The following is a 20,523-nucleotide window of genomic DNA, read 5'->3' on the forward strand; positions in this document are numbered from 1 at the left end:
GCTCGTTCTCGTATACAAAAGCGAAGATAGCGGAGTAACTTATACCGATCGATTTGTCTTCGTAAGATCTACTCATACAAGTTAAGTTCATTTTTGTTGGACTTCCCCTTTAAGACACAATCTACAGAATGTCGGTATATTGATCACAACAATTGAGAAATGATAGCATGTGACCATTCAATGTGGAACAAAAATATTAGATTAGGTTTAGATCATTACAAGGAAGGTAGAATTGACAAGATTGAAGAAAAGAGACTAATGCGTCACATCTGTACACCGCAAAACTTGACTACTGGTACAAAGAATGTTTGTAGTATCTGTCATCAAGTATGTCATCAGAATTGGACTCATTACACATGAATGTGCCCATCAAAGACAAATTGTGAACAACTGCTGAATGGAAGTCGTGAACTCATTGTTGAGTAGCGAAAAAGAAAGTGTGTTGTGTGTGTGTGTGTGTGTGTGTGTGTGTGTGTGTGAGAGAGAGAGAGAGAGAGAGGGGGGGGAGAGAGGTGGCGTCTGTAGCTCAGTTGGTTAGAGTTGCATTTGGAGAATGGAAAGATCCGGGATGTTGAGGTCGTAGGTTCACGGACGAGTACAGACGTAATTTCCTTGGGCAAGAAATTTACACACAATTGCCTCTCTTTCGACTCAGGAGTATAAATGAGTACCTGGTCTTTGATTGGGGGTGGACTAGACTGCTGGCTTGACAGAACATCACACAGTATATATGGGTACATGTGGACTTGAGGTCCAGTCCCGCGGCTGTGCCAAAGTCAGTGCCCTTTTGATGCTCTGGCCACGCATCAAGGGATTCGTCAGTGCAGCCTAAAACTTTGAGTAGCACCGGGGTCCCTACCTAGAAATAGGCAGGGGTGCTATCTTCAGAACTTTCCGAAGGGCTTATCCATTTGTCCATTTTTGTGTGTCCCCATACCCCAGAAACCACCAGATGTTTCGGAATAATTTTCAGAACACTGACCGTGCAGACCCATCATGTGTGCAATTGATGATGCAATAGTTAACATATCTTGGACCCGGTAGCATACATGATTATTTATGTTAGCAGTGTCCCAGAATTTTGCACCTTTATATTCTACTCTTGTTCTAGCTTCTGTGAGAACTGCTGAGAATTCTGTGAGAATCAATAATTAATCAAGATCAATCAACAACTAGCATACCATACAATACCTAATAATGCCCTAGGAAAATATTTTGGATACACAGTCAGAAAGAATTAATGGAGAAGGGAAATTACGTTACAGAGAAAATTATTACATTTACCACATCTGAGTCACACGTAGACTAGATATAGACAGCTTGGCAGGAAGAGGCAATTATAACCCCAACCCCAAGAGGAAGCCAAACGAACACTTTACATACAGCTTACAATCTTGGATGAGAGACCAAACTATCAAGCATCCAGACAGTTTGAACCTTCAGGAATGATATCAGCATACAACCCTGTAAATGGGTTACTGACTGCATAGAGTATGCAGTGTACAGTTTAATAGACAGTGATGTACTAAGGTACTGATTATCATGCATCATCTTTTCCCAGTTTCTTGTTGCAGACATGAGCTGCAACTAGTGGGCTGTTAACTCAATATTATTGTGATACAGCGGGTGCAAACAGTAAAGTAAGCAACTATTTGAATTGTCTCACGCATTTGCCTTTTCCATAGTTGACAGGTCTGAATACATGGACTTCCAATTGTGTGACAGATGGAGTTTACGGAAATTCAGAAACATTTAACTGCAGTAGGTACACTACATGTGTATGGTAACTAGTACATGTTTCTGCAAATCACTGCACACTCGTCACATTAGCAAAATACCATACATTACCATAACATCTTGTTGATTCATTCATAGAAATACAAATAATTGGCCGTCTAGAGAATAATTTCAGACAGAAGCAGTAGAGCACCAGTTACAGTGAAATAATCACTAACAAAAATAATAAGTCTGGCTACAAAGAAAGTTGCTTGGGAGGGAACAATACGTAGTGAATGACAAATATGCAAGTCCATTAAGTGCTACATTGACATGGATCAATCCCAATGTTTACCAACTAGCCTGCACATACATGAAGCTATGCTTCAGAACCATTTTCTTGGACAGACAAAGTACTTGCATTAGTGAATACATCAGTTCCATCCAGCTCTTCTCTTTCTTTCTCCAACTGGTCCCTCTTTTTTCGCTTAAAGAAGCCCAGCTACATACAGAAACATTTACTTAATTAAACTGTACAGCCAAGCGAATGGCTAACAACTTGCGTACAAAAGCTAACAAGCACACAACACCACTCAAAATCAAAACAGTAAATATGACCACAACAGCAATGACCCATCCTTCAAGTGACTCGTCATTTACAACAGGCTCATGTTCATTGAGTCGTGTTGTTAGCTGTAATACAACAAATATCTTGAAGAAAGCACAAGACTTTTTCTAGCACAAATGATAGCTCACATTATATGATGTAAGTATGTCAGCTGATGTCAACAATTCTAGATTAGCCACATCTGTTGCAATTGTTGCTTCAGAACTAATATTCAGTTCCACCATCTCATCCTAAATGCAACAAACGTATGTCATCTATAAAACAAGGCAAGCGGTATAGTTGCTTCATGTATACATACATACCTGTATCAAAGTTCTTTCATAAAGTCGTGAAACAATGTGCAATTGAACTGAATCTCCACGATCTATATTGTAGAGTTGGCAGACAACGGGGAAACAGACTGCATAGGAGCTCCCAGTACAAAATGTCTAAACAAAATTCACAATTAATTGTAACTCAACCCTTCTAATGCAATACTGAACAAACCTCAGCACGACGAGATCGCTCTGAGCCATAGGCCTTTTCAACACTTCTTCCTTGTCTGATCACTTCTCCTCCAATGCCTACTGATGTTACATTCAGATGAGCATTGAGCTGTGCCACAGTCTGCACAAAAATATTACAATCCATGTACAGTTCAAGGTTGAGTACTAACTCCACAAAAAAATTACAGCTACCTCGCATTACTACATGCCTTAATATACAAGAAGAGTTCTAAACGTGGAATGATACATAACGCTTTCACTGACCGTTAGATTGGCTGGGTTGATAAGGCCTTCAGTTTGACAGACACCAGATCCAACAAGCTAATGGTTTAACAATTTACAAAAAGAAGTATTGCAATACATCTGGTTTCAACTAACCCTTATGTCAACTATGTACAATAAATATCGATTATTCTTTGCTTTTCCAGGCCAATATACAGTCAATTCAGACTCTGGTACTCTGGATGGGCCTCTATTAACAACAAAGTATGTGTGATTGATGTAAGTTGAACCAATCTCCAACTCTGTAGTTGGAAACATATTGCGTTCCACGGATGGATTTGCAAGGTCAAGAGCAACTCGATCTGGTACAGCAATACTGCAAACATAGGTGTTATGTCACATAACACAACAGTAATCAATCAATAAGACGTTACTCACCCTTCAACTCCAAACAATGACTTTGCAACAATCTGATAACTTGATGTCATTCGTAAGTTGTCAGCCAAAGTATCATTGTTTTCTGAGTTTTCACTAGCAAAATTCAAATGTAACATCAGAAAGAAATGACTACTAAACAATTAAGTCTTTTAATGATAGCAAACAGCTTTAAATTATGTCTTAACAGCAGTCATATTTCTTACAAAGTTTGGTACAATAACTTCAATCATTAAATGCATGTCGCTGCTGTTGTAACATGGTCAAAAACAACAGAGAAGATGCAATGCACTATAGCACTATTTGCAACATATACAATCAACTCAGACTGATTACAAGATCAAAAACACTAGTATATAAACGACAACTCTGTGTGTGTGTGTGTGTGTGTGTGTGTGTGTGTGTGTGTGTGTGTGTGTGTGTGTGTGTGTGTGTGTGTATGTGTGTGTCTGTGCGTGTGTGTGTGTGTGTGCATGGGTGTGTGACATGGGCTAGACCGGGCTATAGCCCATCATTTGTAGGCGTGGTCATAAAAAAATTACAGATTGTATACGTGTATGAACCAAAGCTGTATATAGTATATACACCAACCTTTTTTCCAGTCTTAGAAGTCAATAAAAGTAGGCGTATCCATAAAAATGGGCGTGGCCCGTAGCATGTGAAGTTTAGCCCTTCATTTCTAGAGGTCACGCTACGCTCCTGCTTGTGTGTAGGCAAGGAACTCACACACAATTGCCTCTCTCAACTCAGGAGTATAAATGAGAACCTAGTCATTGCCTGGGGGTGGACAAGACCACTGGCTTGGCAGACATCATGCAGCACAGGTATAATCTTGTGCAGCAAGCCCTTCCCCATTCAACTTCTGTTGGCGGGAAGAGGGTCCGGTACAGTTGCTTTGATGTTGTTGTGTTGCTGTTTCAGTGAATACTGCGATGAGCTAAGTGGTCGTTTATGTAGAAGTCAGGTGACTTGGATAATTACTGATGGGGACACTGCGGTATTTCAGCTCTTCATGTCTTGTTTCTACCCACCAACAAAAGTTGAAAAGGGGGAAGGGCTGGCTGCATAAAACTTGCATGGGAACGTGTGGGCTTGATGTAGTCCTCATTTTGTTTTACACGAGTTTCAATTTTAGCTTAGTTTAGTTGATGAACACTACTAGTAGTTGGACAGGACATAGTACCCTGCATTGCAAAATGTATCATAGATAAAAGTTCAAATATATGTGATTGACAGACAGACAGACAGACAGACCCGAACTCACAAAGGTTTGCATTAAAACTGGAGGAGGTCCTGTCTGGACCCATAATACCATTGTAGGTGTTTGGTCCGAATGTTTGAGCCAGTTACACATAAACCACAAGAAAGAGCCCAGAGAAAGGTACTGTGATTGCGAGAATCGACCTGACATAGCGATCATGGATCCAGTAACCGGAACAGACGTCGAACTAGATGTGTCTTTGACCCACCCATGGTGTGCCGATATCTTGTCAAGAGCAGCCTGAGAAGACGAGGCAGCAGCGGTAAGAAGGGAAGAGAGGAAAGTCAAGAAATACCAGTCAAAGGTCTGCCAGGTGGATTATGCCTCAACTTCGTGCCTCTAGTTATGGAACACTTCGGTCGTTGGGGGAGACAAGCACAATCATTCCTGTCTCAATTATCTCAACTAAGTAAAAACATCGACCTTGGTAACAGTGACCAAGATTTCAAGTGCTACTGGAGAAGAAGATTCGCTGTAACTCTCCAAAGGTGCAACGCAAAGGTTCTCATCCAGAAGATGAACCGCTCATGAAGCAAAGAAAATGACATTAGTGACATATATAGTGTCCAATTGCATGCAACCTAAGTTGATAATTTTTTACAGACCCGTGTGGGTCTAATTGATATATAATGGACTTTTGTATCTATAGCTTGTAATAGTTCATATGTATAAAATATAAAGATTTGACAGACAAACAGACAGACAGCCAGCCAAACATATCATCAGTCCAGTCCCGAGATTGCATGCTCTTGGCCAACCACCCAGGGATACGTCAGCATGGCCTGAAACTCCTGGATATAGTGCCAAGGCGATAATAATTGGCTAAATATGAATTGTCATTTGGTCCTTTCTCACATTAATAATAGCTGCTTCCTGTCTAGGCACATGAGTAGAGACCCCCTTCAATTTAAGCTAAAGAGCATTCACCTAAAACCACCTGGGAAACAAAGCATACCTCTCACGTGATGAAGTAATTAGCTCCAGTCAGAATCAACATCCTCATCATTTTCTTCACAGACATAAATCTCTTTGAGAGAAAAATAGATGCTCAATAAGGAGATTCCGGGGTCTCTCAGATGTGGACAAGAGAGAAATTCCAAGGCAATGATGCTAAAGACGGTGTATCACCGTAAGACCTTCGAGCCCATGCAGTCAAGAACAGCCACCTTATAAGAACTAGCAAGAGCCATGATATCAAGAGAACACAGAAAGCCATTGAGATATAGAGACGAGTATAGTTGAAGGGATAAATTTTGTGACTTTCGTTAGGAAAGAGTAGATGTTTGTGCATGTGAAGCTAGGAGAGTTGCGTTTGACTGTGTGCTACTGGTGTTGGTAACTAGCCGCTTGCATTTGTATCTAACTAAATAAAACATACCAATCCTCACACTCTACAACTGCTCTGAAGAATTTCAAGACTGATAGGTTGGACTTCAAAGCACCCAATACAAACATATTCATTGATGCAGTCAACTCTAGTTGATGCATATCTTCTTGTTGATAAATGTCACCAACGATGCCAATCCACCAGAAGTCTGAGAAAACTTGCATTCAGAAAGATAGATATAAAGGGACACTAAATGTCAATCTTGTTATGTACACTCTATTATAGAAACAGTATAATTGCTTTAAATTAAAGTGCCAGAATGTGTCCAGGTCACAAACTGACACATCATGCGATTGATCACAGCAAGTAAGCAGCAAAGTTTCTGTAAGCGACTAATTCCGTTCTCCAAATGATAAAAAAGAGCAAACGTGTCAGATCCAATAAACAGTATATGTGCTTATTGATAGAGTGGCACATTGTTATGGAGCATTTCCCCTTTCAAACGTATACTAAGTAAAATCAATTGCCCAAACCACAGGCCACAGAAATCTCATTGGTCTTTCTTGGGATTAAAACGTTGTATATATGTGAAAACATCTTCAGTCACCTATTGTTATAACATATAGTAAGAATGATAGAGAGACCGCATGTATTATACAACATACACAATCAACTGAGACAAAGCCCAAAACCATGCAGAAACCATTATGGATAGTAAATAAACAGAGACCGTATAGAAGGACCAGAACACCAACTGAATATACAAAGATACAGCAATAAACGTATATATAACGTATATATAAAGCTAATGGATAAATTCTAGTATCATTACATGCATGAATGGCAAGGAAAGATAACAGAGAACGGAAAACACTCCCACAGTGACTGTGTATAGCAGCAGCAGCAAAAACACAAATACACTCAAGACCTACTGCAGTTAGGATTCAACTATAAACTACTCAGACTCAGTAGAGAAAACACCCTGCTGTTAATTATACAAAGCCAACATAAGTATATGTCCCAATGTTCTTTCTTATACTTAGCAGAGTTGACTTAAACTTCATCAAAAGTTTGTCATTGTAGCCTTTAATTCCTTTGACTATATGCTCTAGCTAGTTCTCCGACATAATCATTAATTGTTGCTTTCAATACATAGCATGAAGCAATGTCTTGCTGTTCAAAATGCTTGGTCACATCACCAGTTACTCTAATAAGAATAGCATTCTAATTCTAATTGAGTTATAATGTGTAATAATGATAATCTAGTGATATTGCATGAATTAACACATCTTGATCACAGAAAAACTGTACATTTTGGCAAACACGTGCAATAAAATTGTTTCTAAAATTCTAATCCTTGCTTTCTGTGCAATAAGTTACATCCATGCAACTTCATTCGTAAATACAAAAGCACTAATTCTTATTCTTAAATTACTAAGACTTTAAAGCAGACCAACAAGTACTAATGTGATCACAACAAAATGCCACTCAACCTTTTTGCTTGGACAGATACAGTGAACATTTCTCCTGGAGTTGACAGTTGTTGGACGTTTAATGTCATACCAAACTTAACCTATGAAAACGTAATAGTTCCTGTTCAGATGACAGTAGCGACTAAACAAAGTCTATAGCTAACTCACAGTTGATCCAGATCGTAATGGATTTCCCAGGTCACAGGTTACCACAGTTGCACCAACGTTCCTTTGAGCAACGCATGTAATAAAAGTGTTCTGTTACACAAACTGGCTTTAAGAGAACTTCAATAATGTATTAAAACGACCAACTAACATCAACAACTTGATTGAATATAACAGATTCCTGAAACACTGCAATCAGCTGAGCAAGATAAGCATTCTCTCCACCATTTCTCACAGAAACACTAACAAAAACTTCTGAAACTTCACCAAGAATAATTTCAGTCTCATCCCTTCAACAGTACAGTCGTGTAATTAAGACGCATAAAACAACACAACGCAACTAGCTGCATGCTAAATTTTCACTCACCTAGGCAACTTAACTGCCAGAGCTGTCACTTGTAGATCTGGAATACAAATTACATCATCTCCACAATCTTGGAGCAAGTAGGCCTAAAGAAAATCAGTGCCATCATAGTCAGAAATCCTTAATAAAGCACTTAACAGTCTACTTGTGCACTCTTAGATTGCTGCATCTGTCCTTTTAACACAGGAACTAAAGGTCGTGAAATATCTGGATTACCCGTAGATGGTGGTTTTGTCTCATCAGACACAAGTTGAAAATCAAATTTAGCAAACAGTGGACTTATCAAGTCCCTGATATTGTCCTGCAAAAACACCTAAGCTGGTCACAAAGAAAAAGTCTATTTCACAAATACTGACTATGAGTTGCAGTGTGAAGTTCACACAACTGTATGTCTCCAAATAGGCAGTGATATTGCCAAACTGGATAGAACTTTCTGGATTACTCACAAACATAAATTGAGCACGAGAACTCAGACCAGCTTGTACTCGTTGTTGCTCTACAGACAATGAGTAACTGAAATCTAAACATACAATCATATATGTCAACAAGGCAAACTACTGCATAATCCCATCAAATACCAAGCTGGGTGGGAAGACTAATACCATCATATCGAATACATGCTTCAGCAACCAATCTGTAAAAAAGATGTAACAATACATACCGGATGCTTGTTCTAGCCCATCTGCCTAGACTCGTGACCACCTCGCTGCGCTTTCGTCATTCCCGGATGTTTAATCCTCAACCACGAAAGTACGGCAAGACTGGTCACGAGTCTACCATCTGCCCATTGCATAGGTATATGCAACAGACAGCATTGTAACTGCCACACACTACTGAAAGAATAAATGTTAGACGTTCATACTTCTGTTATACTACTCAATCATTAAGTCATTAATTTATGTATCACCAAAATGCGCCCCAGCCCCAGAGATATTAAACAATCAAAGTAAAGAAGATCTTAATTCAAGCTTATGTAACTTACAAAGATGTGAAATCATCAAAGACGTCCAAGTTTAATCGACTACAGTCCAAGTAACACTTGAATTTACACTTTTAGCTTATGTGCACGTGCACAGCATAAGGTAGAGTGCTCTGTCTACGTGTCTGCGTGTCTGTCTGTCTGTCTGTCTGTCTGTCCGTCTGTCCATCTGTCAAAAAGCATTTATTCTATTAAGCTATGATATAATTCTGCAAATAACTGCAGTAACTGTCTGTCTGCCTGTCTTTGATAAATCACAATTTAGAGTACATGATGACTATTACAAACCTCTACAATTGTTCATTAATTAATGTCCAAGCTACTTTCATCATTATCTACTCCAAGACCAAAAGGCCTGGAAACTTGTAAAAGCTACTCATTACATATATTTTGAAGTCCTCTATTTTCTATATATCATTCTCGAGTTACATTTCTGTAGCTGAACAGGCAGACGTTCTCTCCAGTATGTTTTTAAAGTGTAAGCTGTTGCTGTTTCTACACTTGTCTGTAGACCTTAGAGAGAGCTGATGTAAAACTTTTCTGCTTGTTGCCCCCACGTCCAAAATGTTCCAAAAGCACTAATCTGATTGCTTCTTCACCTGGGAGACGTTATTTACGGTACTTCTCTGCTCTTGTTTGTTCTCTTCACAATGCTGCCACACCTTCTGTTGACGCTGAAGAGAATACAACTTCAATGCTCCATGGGTGAGTCAATGACACATCCAGATCTGTGTTTGACCTTGAACTGAAATCAAAAACTGTGATGTCTGGGCGATTGTCAAATGTTATGTACAATGTCGTGGCTCGTCTGTGCTGCAGTAAGACCATACATTTGAAATACACTCATGGGTCCAAACTGGACCCCACGCCATTCACATGTCATGAGATGGTACCCCAAGCCATCCAGGTAAGAGCAGCATTCACACTGGTTGTCTGTCTGTCTGCCTGTCACACATACTTGAACTTTCATCTATGATACATTTCGCAATGCAGGGTACTATGTACTGTCCAACTAATAGAGGTGTTCATCAACTAAACTAAGCTAAAATCAAAACTCGTGTAAAACAAAGTGAGGACTACACTTAAAAGCTACAGTGTACAAGAAAAGCACCCAGTACCAGCTAGTGGCTGAAGTACTGGGTGGCAAAGAGGTCAGTCACGTCTGTTTCCTTCAGACAGCAGAGATAGCTTCTTAGAGATGACTCTAGCATTACACTTCTGAAGCTGAACAGAAAAGTGTTTGAACGAGAAGTCGATAAAGTCCGCAGCGTTTGGTTGTCCCACTTTGTCTGATGACTTCTTTGATAACTTGCACAGAGTTTCCACCCATTGATCACCCAAGCTCCAAAATGCTCCATTACCAGTAGAGTTACAGTGGCAATTATGCCACCTGGTAATTGCTGTTTTCTGTATTTCTCTTTGTTCCTGTCTGCTCTCCTCTCTGCAGCGGCACCACTAACACCAGCAGATAATGGAAAGATGTCACTACTCCATGGGTGGGCAAGGGAGATATCTAGGTCAATGTTGTTTCCAATGTCTGCGTAAAAAATACAATGTCCAGTCTGTTGTCTGTAGTTGTATAACGACTCCTCGGCTCCCTGCAATAGTGGATATGCAGCCCATGAAAACAATCTGACAAGACAGCCAAAATTGACTCGTGAGACCATACCGGCCCACCACCCATTCTAACAGATCAGCAAATGGTATCCACTGTCATCTATAAGAGCTCCACAATTGCAGGTTGTTGTCCAGCTAGAGAGGGCTATGGGCAAACCCAAATGAAGGAAGGATGCCAAGCAAAATTCGCAAGAATTGAGTGCGAACACTTCCGATGTAGGGATAGCGTTAAGCAAAGCCCCAGCGCCCTTACCTGTTGCTGAGCATACGCAGCCCGCATCTCTGGCAGTGGGGGCATTTTCGAGTAGATACTGAGCGTTGGAAGAAGCAGTGACAGAAGATAGCCTTTGTTGAACTTTCCCAGCACATGGCAGGTAGTCAGGAGATATGCTTTCCTGGAGGGACAGACCATGCTATGGCCTCACTGATTATAGAGGTCGAAGAGCTCAAGAGACTGTCCATGATAGATCGCAAAACAGGGAATAGGAATGGCAGCTCTGTAAAGAGTTGGCCCAGGATGCAACAAAAGCTGGTTGTCTCACTGACAGCAAAGGAATCATTCCGAAACCGCCCACCCTGATGGGTAACGAAGTCTGATGCCAAATCCTGTCATCAACCATGTCATAACCTAAGAGGTAAGAAAAGGTTTCCTTTGTCCTAGAGTCATGGATTGTAAAAGCACAAACAAGCACATCAGGATGGGCTGTCCAGGCCAAATGGTTAAGGTTGGGGACGTAACAGCATCATAATAACAGCATTGCACTTTGAAAATCATCCAATTTGGTAAGCTGATCGCACAGTGAAAGCTTTGACTGGGCTATGGTGGCATAAGAGGACGTAACGAATGACATTGAACCAATTGGAGAACCAAGGAAAAGTGCACCCTCACAAGACAGGAATTTCATCAAACCCATCAACAGCAGTCGATGGACTATGGAGAGAACATCTCACACTTTTTGTCTGCTATGACCAGATTGATGGCTGAGTAGGTCTCTTTCAAGTCATGAAATGCAGCCAAAACAGATCTTGCCTCTCCCAGCAAAATTACATCATTCAGGTAGGCTAGTAAGCAAACTTGAGAGTGAGATTTCTGAATATTAGTTAAGACTGGATGAATGGCCATGGCAAAAAGAACAGGACCTAGAGGATCTCCTTGATGAACTCCCTCCTCAGACAGAATTATTACCATAGAGGAACCCTACAAGGGAGCTGGGTTTGCCATACATTTGAATCACATGGTTGTACAAGTCAGGAAAGGTAAGAGAAACTTGTTCCATGATCTGGTCTCTGCTGACAAAATAAAACGCGTTCTTAGCACCTGATTTCAAACCTATCCACTTCAGTACACTCTTCCTTTTTTGTGAACAAATACTCCTAAATGTAAGTCGGCAAATAGATTCCCCGATGTCAATGGGTCTCACATCACCATTTGGCTTGGATAAAGCAATCAGTCTTAAAGGAGCACTTCACCCATTGACGCACGCGCAGTAGACGTTAACGTAAGTAAGGCCTTGGGCTGCAAACCAAAAGCTTGCTGTGTTGCGTGGCGAATTGTTTGGTCTTGCTTACCAAGGCCAACTATGAGAGCACACAAGAGACGGGTCTAGACGCTTCAGGCGACTCTAACAGTGAAAGAGAACAAGTTACAGTTCATAAGCAACTCAGTCGTTTGTACGTTGTAGACTCCACATGATCGTCTTGAACGACTTGCAATCGCTCGGTCTTTTGCACTTTCCTCCGTGTTTCTTCCTACGAATGAAGGCCATACTACAATACAAAAGGGCTTGCATGCTGCGAAAAACACACGGAAATGTGTGACACAGCACATAAGCACGTGACACAAAGTGCCTTCATTCTACAGCCAAACCATCGCGTTGTTAATTTGCGTTATCATAATGTTCAGCTATCAAGTTTGCTCTGCGATAGCGCCAACTTCCCAACTTGAAAAAAGACCAGAAATGATTAGCTAATGCGCGTGCGTCAATTGGTGAAGTGCTCCTTTAAAGAAGAAAGAGAGTGGCATCCACATCGGGCAACATACCCTTAGCAAAAGCCGAACAGGCAAAGAAAAGACCATCCGCAGTATCCTCATATTCCAGTAGAATTTTAAAATGCTTGAAACACCAAGCACTACAACCAGCACCAGATCCACGTGGAGCTGTACTGATCAAATCGAAAAAGCAACGACCTAGACAAGGTGATCGACTCACAACTAACATTGGGTGGAGGGGGAAGCGCTGAAGATCTAGGAGGGTGTTTGGAGATCAACTTCCTTGCCCATATCATCAGTGGACGGAGCCAAACCGTTACTGGTTAGAATTCTAGACGCACGTGACAACTCTCCACATCTCACTAGCCTCACAGCAGCCGCTTTTCTTGCATTATCCCCAGTGGTGGGTGACTTCCCGAGAAGCGAGGCTTGCAGGCAAATAAGGTCCGACCAATTCCAGCTGAAAAGCTGGTGGTAAGCAGCCTTCACGTCACGTAAACCATGTTTTCCTCCCCTCGCCAAGGAGTGAGGAGCATGCGAGGCAGTAGAAACAGGAGTTTCCATGCCAACTCATCAGAGGGATTATCACGAATCTTTCCAAGTGATACGACACAGCAATCTTGAAAACATGCTTTGACTGTAGGATGGATAGTTTGGACAACTATGGCAGACCTCTCAACTTTTCTTCGCACCAAATTGTGAAAATGTCATTTGGAAATTACCACGCCTTATTAAACGTGTCCAAAATAGGCGTGGTTAACAGCCTATACATGTTATATAGGTTTTCTGTGCACACTCCAAGGCTTTGCCTCGAACTTCCAAACGTTACTTTTACTGCAGTTAGCTACCCCGCCTGGATACCCCAGATACAAGCAAGCAGAGCTGTCTAGGAGATTCTAGTTCAAAGAATCCGTTATGTCCGGAAAGACGGCGCTACACAAAATTACTGTCAGAGTGTCTCACGGTCCGCTTGTTGGGACAAAGGACTGGCAATCGTGAGAATTGGGCCCAAATTGTGAGAGTTCAGAGGTCTGCTCTGGGAGGTGCAACTTTCAGAATGTCTTCTACAGTCAGATCCTGAATGTACTTCCACACAGTAGTTTCCGTGTCCAGACTCATCTTCTGAGAAAGTGCGGAGTACAGGATCGTTGTTAATGAAACGGGTGTGGGTGGAGTACCAGCGAAAGAAGCTTAGGAAGAGACGTTGGCTTCCACAATACCCAGTAAGGTGTGAAAGAAACACACTCCCTCTGTTCTTGACTAGACCATTGGTGCCAAGATCTGCATTGAGACGAATGTTAACCCAGTTTCGAAAACCAGTTCCTGGAGAAAGAACATAGATGAATACGTAAGCAAACGATGAAATCAGCCAGAAGGAGATTAGGATTAGGAACTTGCCGAATATGGCAAAGAATGCGCTGCGTGGTGCCAGGCACTTTGCAGGACTGATATGGACAAAATTCAGAACAAGACATTGGGTGACAGAGAAAAACAGCAAAAGGAACAGACGTAAAAATTTAAATCTCACCTGGAGTCTGTCTCTCTCTGTCTGTTTGTCTGACTCAGTGTCTGGTGCTACTTTTGGATTATATGAGAAACCAGAGAATAGCACCATACTAGTAACATTTTATGCTCAAAACATTGGAAATGCAAAAAATACGAGCTCCAAAAACTTACTGGTGCTGATAAGGGCCCTGGAGGTGAGAAAACAGTGAGTATTCTGTAATTGGACAAATTTTCAGCTTTGCATTGGTATATAAGGCTACACGTGCAACTGCATGTGATTCTTGGTAGCTGGTAGACACATTACAGCCTTGTCTTCTAAATAAACAAAGTGAGACATGTGTGCAAGCTTTTAATCAGTAACCGTGGCTCTTCTTTCGAACGGAGCCCCAAGTTTGGATAGTAGACTGCTGCACATTGTGTAAACGACAGTGTACAGGGTCATTATGTGTTCGCACACTTCTAGTTACCTCCACCAAGAAAATTATGTTTTCATTAACATTCGTTTGTTCGTTTGTTTGTAAGCAGAATGTTTCAAAAATTTAACAATAAATCTTGATGAAATTTGGAAGAATAATAGAACTTAGAGGAACAATTTGATTTTTGACGCTACGTTTGGATCTCATGTTATGCGCTTTCTTGAGGATTTGCATTGGAGGCATTTACAGGCAAGTCTCTATCAAGGAAGCAAACTTGCTTTCAAGATCATGAAGAAAATAGCACCTCGCCCACTTCTAAGCATTTAAAGATGTAATAGAGCTGTGGGAGTTCAAAGTCACAGATATGAGAACAATTGTTATTTACAAAACCTCGAAAATGTTTGAAGAGTTTTTCTTGTAGAAGAGCTCAATCGTGGAACAATATGTCTACTCTACGCCAAGCTACTTCATTGAATTTATTTTAAAAACTATATTTTAAAACTTAAAACTTATTAATGTACCTCAATGTAACAAATGGCAAACATTCAGAGAGGAGTAACTCAATGTGCTTGCATGTCCAAAGAATACAGATACACATAATATATAATCTCTACAAAGACAATTAATGATTGCTGAACTGATCTGAATTTAGAACATAGAATAGTTTCTATTCCCTCAGTTATTGTACCTGCAGAACCGTGTGTAATCAGAGATAGCAAATCAGTTACTGTAATTAATCAATTATACATTGCTTACTCTGTACTGTTGGGATAATTCACAAACTGAGGTTTGAACTCTAGTGTGCTCAGAGCCTCAGCTATAGGTTTTGATCTGTATTAACGAACACAAATAACATAGAACTGTAACTGTATCTTTCATAACCACATGTCAAAGAAACCTTAGTAAAACCACCCTCTCTGATGACACCGCTCCCACCAGAACATCTAAACAGAAACGTGCACAAGCCAGTACTACTGTTATACTTTATGCGCTATATACAAGACCAAAACTCCCAACCTGGGTAGTTGTTATCATCCATATCCATGCTTCCAGATAGAGACACTCCAAATCCTACCAGTTTTGGCTGATAGTTAACATCACTTGCTTCAATAATCTGCAACAGCCTAACATTACCTAATGCTTACAAGAACAATTATTGCAGTAGCTCATAACAATCACAGATTGCTAATAAAAGTTACATACATGTACTTCCCAAAGGTAACAAACTGTTAAACTAAATGCAATACAGGTATATGCACGGCCACAATTGTCTTGCAAGTTTAAGGAAAGAAAGAAATCAGTTTCCAAGTCTGGCTTTATCAAAACAAGTCTAGAAATGTTACAATAATACTAAACAATCTATATTAACTGCTGTCTACCTGTCCAAATGAATTAGAACCTGTAGCAGCCCAAATGATGTAATCTGGTCACATCTAAACGGCATGCTTGCAATCAATTCTCACAAATTAAATCAAATTACAAGACCAATTCATTCTAGGTGATCAATGCTGTTGTATAATAATACAAAATCACTCATGAAACGTTAAAGTGCATTTCCATTCCATCATCGATACCTACAAATGTTTTAGTATATGTCCTCCTTCTAGAATCAACAAATCAGCACTTGAATTTGCAATGATGTCTGTATGCCTTTCATAAACTCTATCCCTGTTCACACAAGCACATGTAGTCAGCTGACCTTATGCAGCCGTGCCAGAGAAACAAACCAGCTCCTGTTTACACAGCACAGTTTGATACGCAGGCCACCTCAGTTATTGAGTGCAGTTTTGTACCATGCAGGTACAGATAGATGCATACACATGCATGTACTGCTCACCCTAACACAGTTTGTATCATGTCACGTGGTTTTTGACAACCCTAATTGGTCGATACAGCGGGTAAAAACAATTTGTACCCTGGAATGCACTGATACCCTCCCGCTGCCAAGGGAAACGCGTATACCCTTCCGTTGTTATGATCAACAGCACAACACAGCTGGTTTCAGTAACACGCAGATGATTTGATATGCCTCTAATGAGCTACTAAGCGGTAAATGCACTTAGACTTAGGTTGAGTCAACCGTCACCGTTGAACGCCAAATAAGAAGTAAGATTTACTCTACTTTGAACGCTCAAAATGAACGAGAATTCAAACCATCCATGGCCTTGCATGATACAAATCACTTATCGTATGGGCTAGTCTCGGATATCATTGTTATTTACGCCTCGGGAGAGTGGCAGCTAATACCTCGATAAATACCTCGGATTCACCTCTGTAATTATCTCGGAATTAGCTGCCACTCCCCTCGGGTAATAACAACGATATCCTCGACATGCCCATACAATAACTAGTAAATAGAGAAGTATGTGGATGGCTGAAAACAAGCAGGTCAAGTGTTCTCCTCTTTGGCTTTACAACAGTCACATAAATTGCGTCTTAGAAACACTTGGAAAAACATCATAGCGTTATATGCTCAGTTCATGCAATTTTAGAGAATAAGTATGTACAGCCTTCATCTTGACAGGCATAGCACTGACATGTCTGGCCTAGTGAGAGTAACTCAGACAGGTTAATATGATTTGGTACAGCTCAGCATGCTCAGCCTGAATTGACACAATTAATTTTGGAAACTACACTAATTCAAGTGCAGCCCTAATGCAAATGAGGTGTAAACAACTGAGTAACCATAATGAATAAAATTTCATGTACCCAAAAAGTGTAATTTGGACATATTGAATAAAGAAACCACCTAATCATCAAATCAAAGAAATCACCCAAATTCCTGGCTTCTTGCATAAAGAACAGTGGCAACAGCTCCAAAACATGATGAATCATACAACAAACATCCTGTCCAGACCTTAAACTAATTAACTTTGCCTTCATCTGCTCTAATAAATATGAGAGATTAGAAGTGTCATGGAGCAGTCAACTCTGTTCTGGCTTGACTTGGTGGAGTCTGCAAAAGTGACAAAATCTGGACAAAAATAGTGGATACTCAATTGTATCCAATATTAGCTTTTGGAAATCACTTATGGGACGTCGAGAAATTGGTGGTATGTACAACAGTAAATAGACCGTATCGAAAGGGCATATGTACAAGCGTGAAAATGAAGTATCAAAACTCTTTAAGGAACATATTTCCAGATTGATTTCAAGAAGGAGCAGAGAAAATGCGTGAATCAAAAGTCAGCTTCTCGAAGAAAGCACCAAGGTCAACGAACAAACTAACTCGGGAAATGGAGTAGTACAAATATAGAGTGTAAGATAGATTGTTGCATTGGTCTGTGTATGTCATATATAGTTTTACGTGTAGTGTGTATATGTGTGCTTGTGTATGAGCCCCAAGTAGAAACTGCACTATGTGTGACAATAATAAATTCATTCATTCATTCATTCATTCATTCAATACTTCTACACAATCTACACACACTAATTAATTAATTAATTAATTAAAAGCAATTCAGTTCATTGCAATTTCTCTTGGACCTAGCTAGTCTAATTACCTCAAACAGCAACTTATGTCTCTGTAGAGTTTAAGTAATAGCAATACAAAATTTCTCCACCTGAGAAGCTGGCTCTATGATTCCACCAACTGATCCAAGATAAACATAAATCACACCTCCATTACTGCCATAAGGTGCACTGATGACAACATCTGTAAACATTAATAAATCACCAGATTATAGAGATTATAGTTTCACCCTGTCTGTCTAACAATCTAACCATCAAAACGATCTCCATTTATGTCTCCAGCTTTACTAATGGCATGGCCAAACCGACCACCAGCAATATTGCCAGTCAGTACTCGATTTAATAACAGATTCTTAAATTTCAATTATACAACAATACATTCAGAAACTACAAGCTAGATACCGTATAACCAGTTATTTCAGTGGTCTTAAATGTCTGCGATTTGCGAATTTAGACAAAAGTTTTAATTACTGCAAATTAAATTTCTGCATGCTAACCAGAAAGACACTTACTGGTATGTACATGTGTACATGAGTCCAAACAGTGAGTTGCTAGGACTCCAAGGATAAACCCAGATATCTGCAAATTTTATTTGCGCATTCCGTGATTTCTTCGCAAAATTCGCAGAAATATCATGATCGCAGAAATAACCAGTTATACGGTATAAAGCTGTTCCACCTTCTTGCTGTTTTCATATGCATAAACACGCCCCAGCTCAAATTGAGAATTTGAGTACAACGGTGCTCCAACTAGAAGATCATCAAGCCTAAATGTACAAAATGACACCATCTACACCAACTACTCAAACAGTTACTAAATAAAACAATTCAACATGTACCCATCGTTATTCAAGTCGACAGCAGCAACAGAATGGCCAAAGTATGCACCAAACTAACAACACAACTGCAGTAGAATGTATATAACATCGCAACATAGTCTTAACCTGTTCACCATCTTTTGTTAGTACAGAAACATAAGCTGCAGAATCAAAATTGTATTCAAATACAACAATCTAGAATGTTACAAAATTCATTAGCAGTTAAATGCACAAAGGGAAAAGAGTATCAAACCCGTCCAAAGTAATTATTATAACGAGGAACCCCTACTACAACATCTACACAACCACACGTCTCCAGATTAATCAACTAATAAACACAATCAATCAGCATTGAGCCTTACACTTCATACCTGATTGATCTGCTGTCTTTAAACCAAAACGACCAATATCAGAAGAATAACCTACAATGCAATTGTTTTTAAGCCACACAATAAGCAGAAGCCTAAGGCAAATACCAAGGTAGCCAAAACTTGCAGACCCTGACCCCCTACCACTTCTGCTTTCAATGTTTACAGAAGGTGATGCTGATCTGACAACACTAGAAAATCCTACAAACACAATTACAGATTTACACAGAGACTAATGATTGTAAGAGGAAAGTTTTAAAATAACATAGCAAGTGTCCAATTATCAGTATCTGTAATAAGAATGCAGTTATAAGTAAATGTCATCAATCACGTCATGCAACTTCCAAAAGAAAAGTTGAGTTGAACTAAGCAAATTATTAGACACATCAGTGTTTATTGCCACAAAGAAAGCACACTTTCCAGTACAATAACTGTTGCTAGTAGTTGTAATAATATATGGTGTTATTGGTACTCCCAAGGCAGAGCTGTCTGCTACTGGGCGCGTCCACTGGTGGCGGATAGTAGAACAGCCTTTAGATATAAAGGTTAGCTGCGATATAAGCAGGGTACTCCCTGACGAATAAGCAGTCGCGGACCAACAGCAGTAATGTTAGCAGAGCGTGAGTGAGTCTGGGGGTGGCGCCTTTGTCTCAATATAAAGCTCACAAAGCTTTATAACGACATTATGACATGGCGAGTACTGGCCGCCAATTAAAAAACGTCAGTGCCAAATGCAACTCAGTGGTGTGACAATCTACAGCTATAGGAGCATTAAGCCAATATGCTACTGTCTTTGTTTTGTAAGTTCTGTAAAATGTGACGGTAAATTTTGGAAGTCTGGTGTGGCTGGCACTCACAGTTACAGCAAGGATCAGGCACTCCAGCAGGGTAATGTGGCATACTTTTGTGGCAGTTGCACAGACCAAAACGTGCTTCTGGCAAGCCACTGCATCTTGTTCTGCTTTTCTACTTGTTGCTATTACTAGCCCCAGTGGATAGAAGGCATTTCAAGACGAGAGAGTGGATCTGGGCATGCACATCCCTTATTCACTTTAATCTATTCCACGTGCAGGTTTCTCTTTTGTGTCGCTTTTTGTTTTTTTGGAATTTTTCTGTTTCTTCCAAAGTCTCACGGCGACGGAGGAATGGTGACGGCGGCAGGCATAGGATGGCACTGGGAGTCGCTAGCCATGATTCTGCACGTGAGCGGTACCAGTAAGATGGTCGTTTGTGAATTAAGCCGGGGTGAAGTTCACACTCAGTCCTGCTGGTATGGCTGGGCAG

At 40.3% G+C, this 20,523-nt stretch overlaps 1 protein-coding gene across 1 annotated transcript; it reads right to left on the reverse strand.

The window, feature by feature from the left end:
* Window positions 1-1,841: 1,841 nt before the first annotated feature.
* On the reverse strand, window positions 1,842-20,139 carry LOC134193472 (integrin alpha-V-like). Its single transcript, XM_062662299.1, has 27 exons — window positions 20,028-20,139; window positions 19,348-19,440; window positions 19,243-19,293; window positions 19,125-19,168; window positions 18,998-19,066; window positions 18,893-18,945; window positions 18,733-18,820; window positions 18,307-18,406; window positions 18,147-18,238; window positions 15,601-15,697; window positions 15,482-15,527; window positions 15,340-15,414; window positions 8,654-8,709; window positions 8,432-8,595; window positions 8,221-8,376; window positions 8,079-8,161; window positions 7,863-8,001; window positions 7,715-7,804; window positions 7,568-7,647; window positions 3,490-3,582; window positions 3,208-3,427; window positions 3,094-3,150; window positions 2,831-2,950; window positions 2,647-2,772; window positions 2,473-2,574; window positions 2,284-2,409; window positions 1,842-2,218 (listed from the first exon to the last, which is right to left on the reverse strand). The coding sequence occupies exons 1-27, from the start codon at window positions 20,137-20,139 to the stop codon at window positions 2,096-2,098; spliced, it is 2,655 nt and encodes an 884-aa protein (XP_062518283.1). The 3' UTR covers window positions 1,842-2,095.
* Window positions 20,140-20,523: the final 384 nt, after the last annotated feature.

This window comes from Corticium candelabrum, chromosome 17, assembly GCF_963422355.1.
Source record: "Corticium candelabrum chromosome 17, ooCorCand1.1, whole genome shotgun sequence".
Taxonomy (NCBI): Eukaryota; Metazoa; Porifera; class Homoscleromorpha; order Homosclerophorida; family Plakinidae; genus Corticium; species Corticium candelabrum.

Coding starts and splice junctions, on each gene's coding strand:
- LOC134193472 (XM_062662299.1), bottom strand. CDS start 20,139: ATGCCACATTACCCTGCTGGAGTGCCTGATCCTTGCTGTAACTGTGAG. Junction 18,239..18,306: donor AAATGGAGATCGTTTTGATG/GTTAGATTGTTA, acceptor TAATGTTTACAG/ATGTTGTCATCAGTGCACCT. Junction 2,773..2,830: donor AGCGATCTCGTCGTGCTGAG/GTTTGTTCAGTA, acceptor AATTTTGTTTAG/ACATTTTGTACTGGGAGCTC.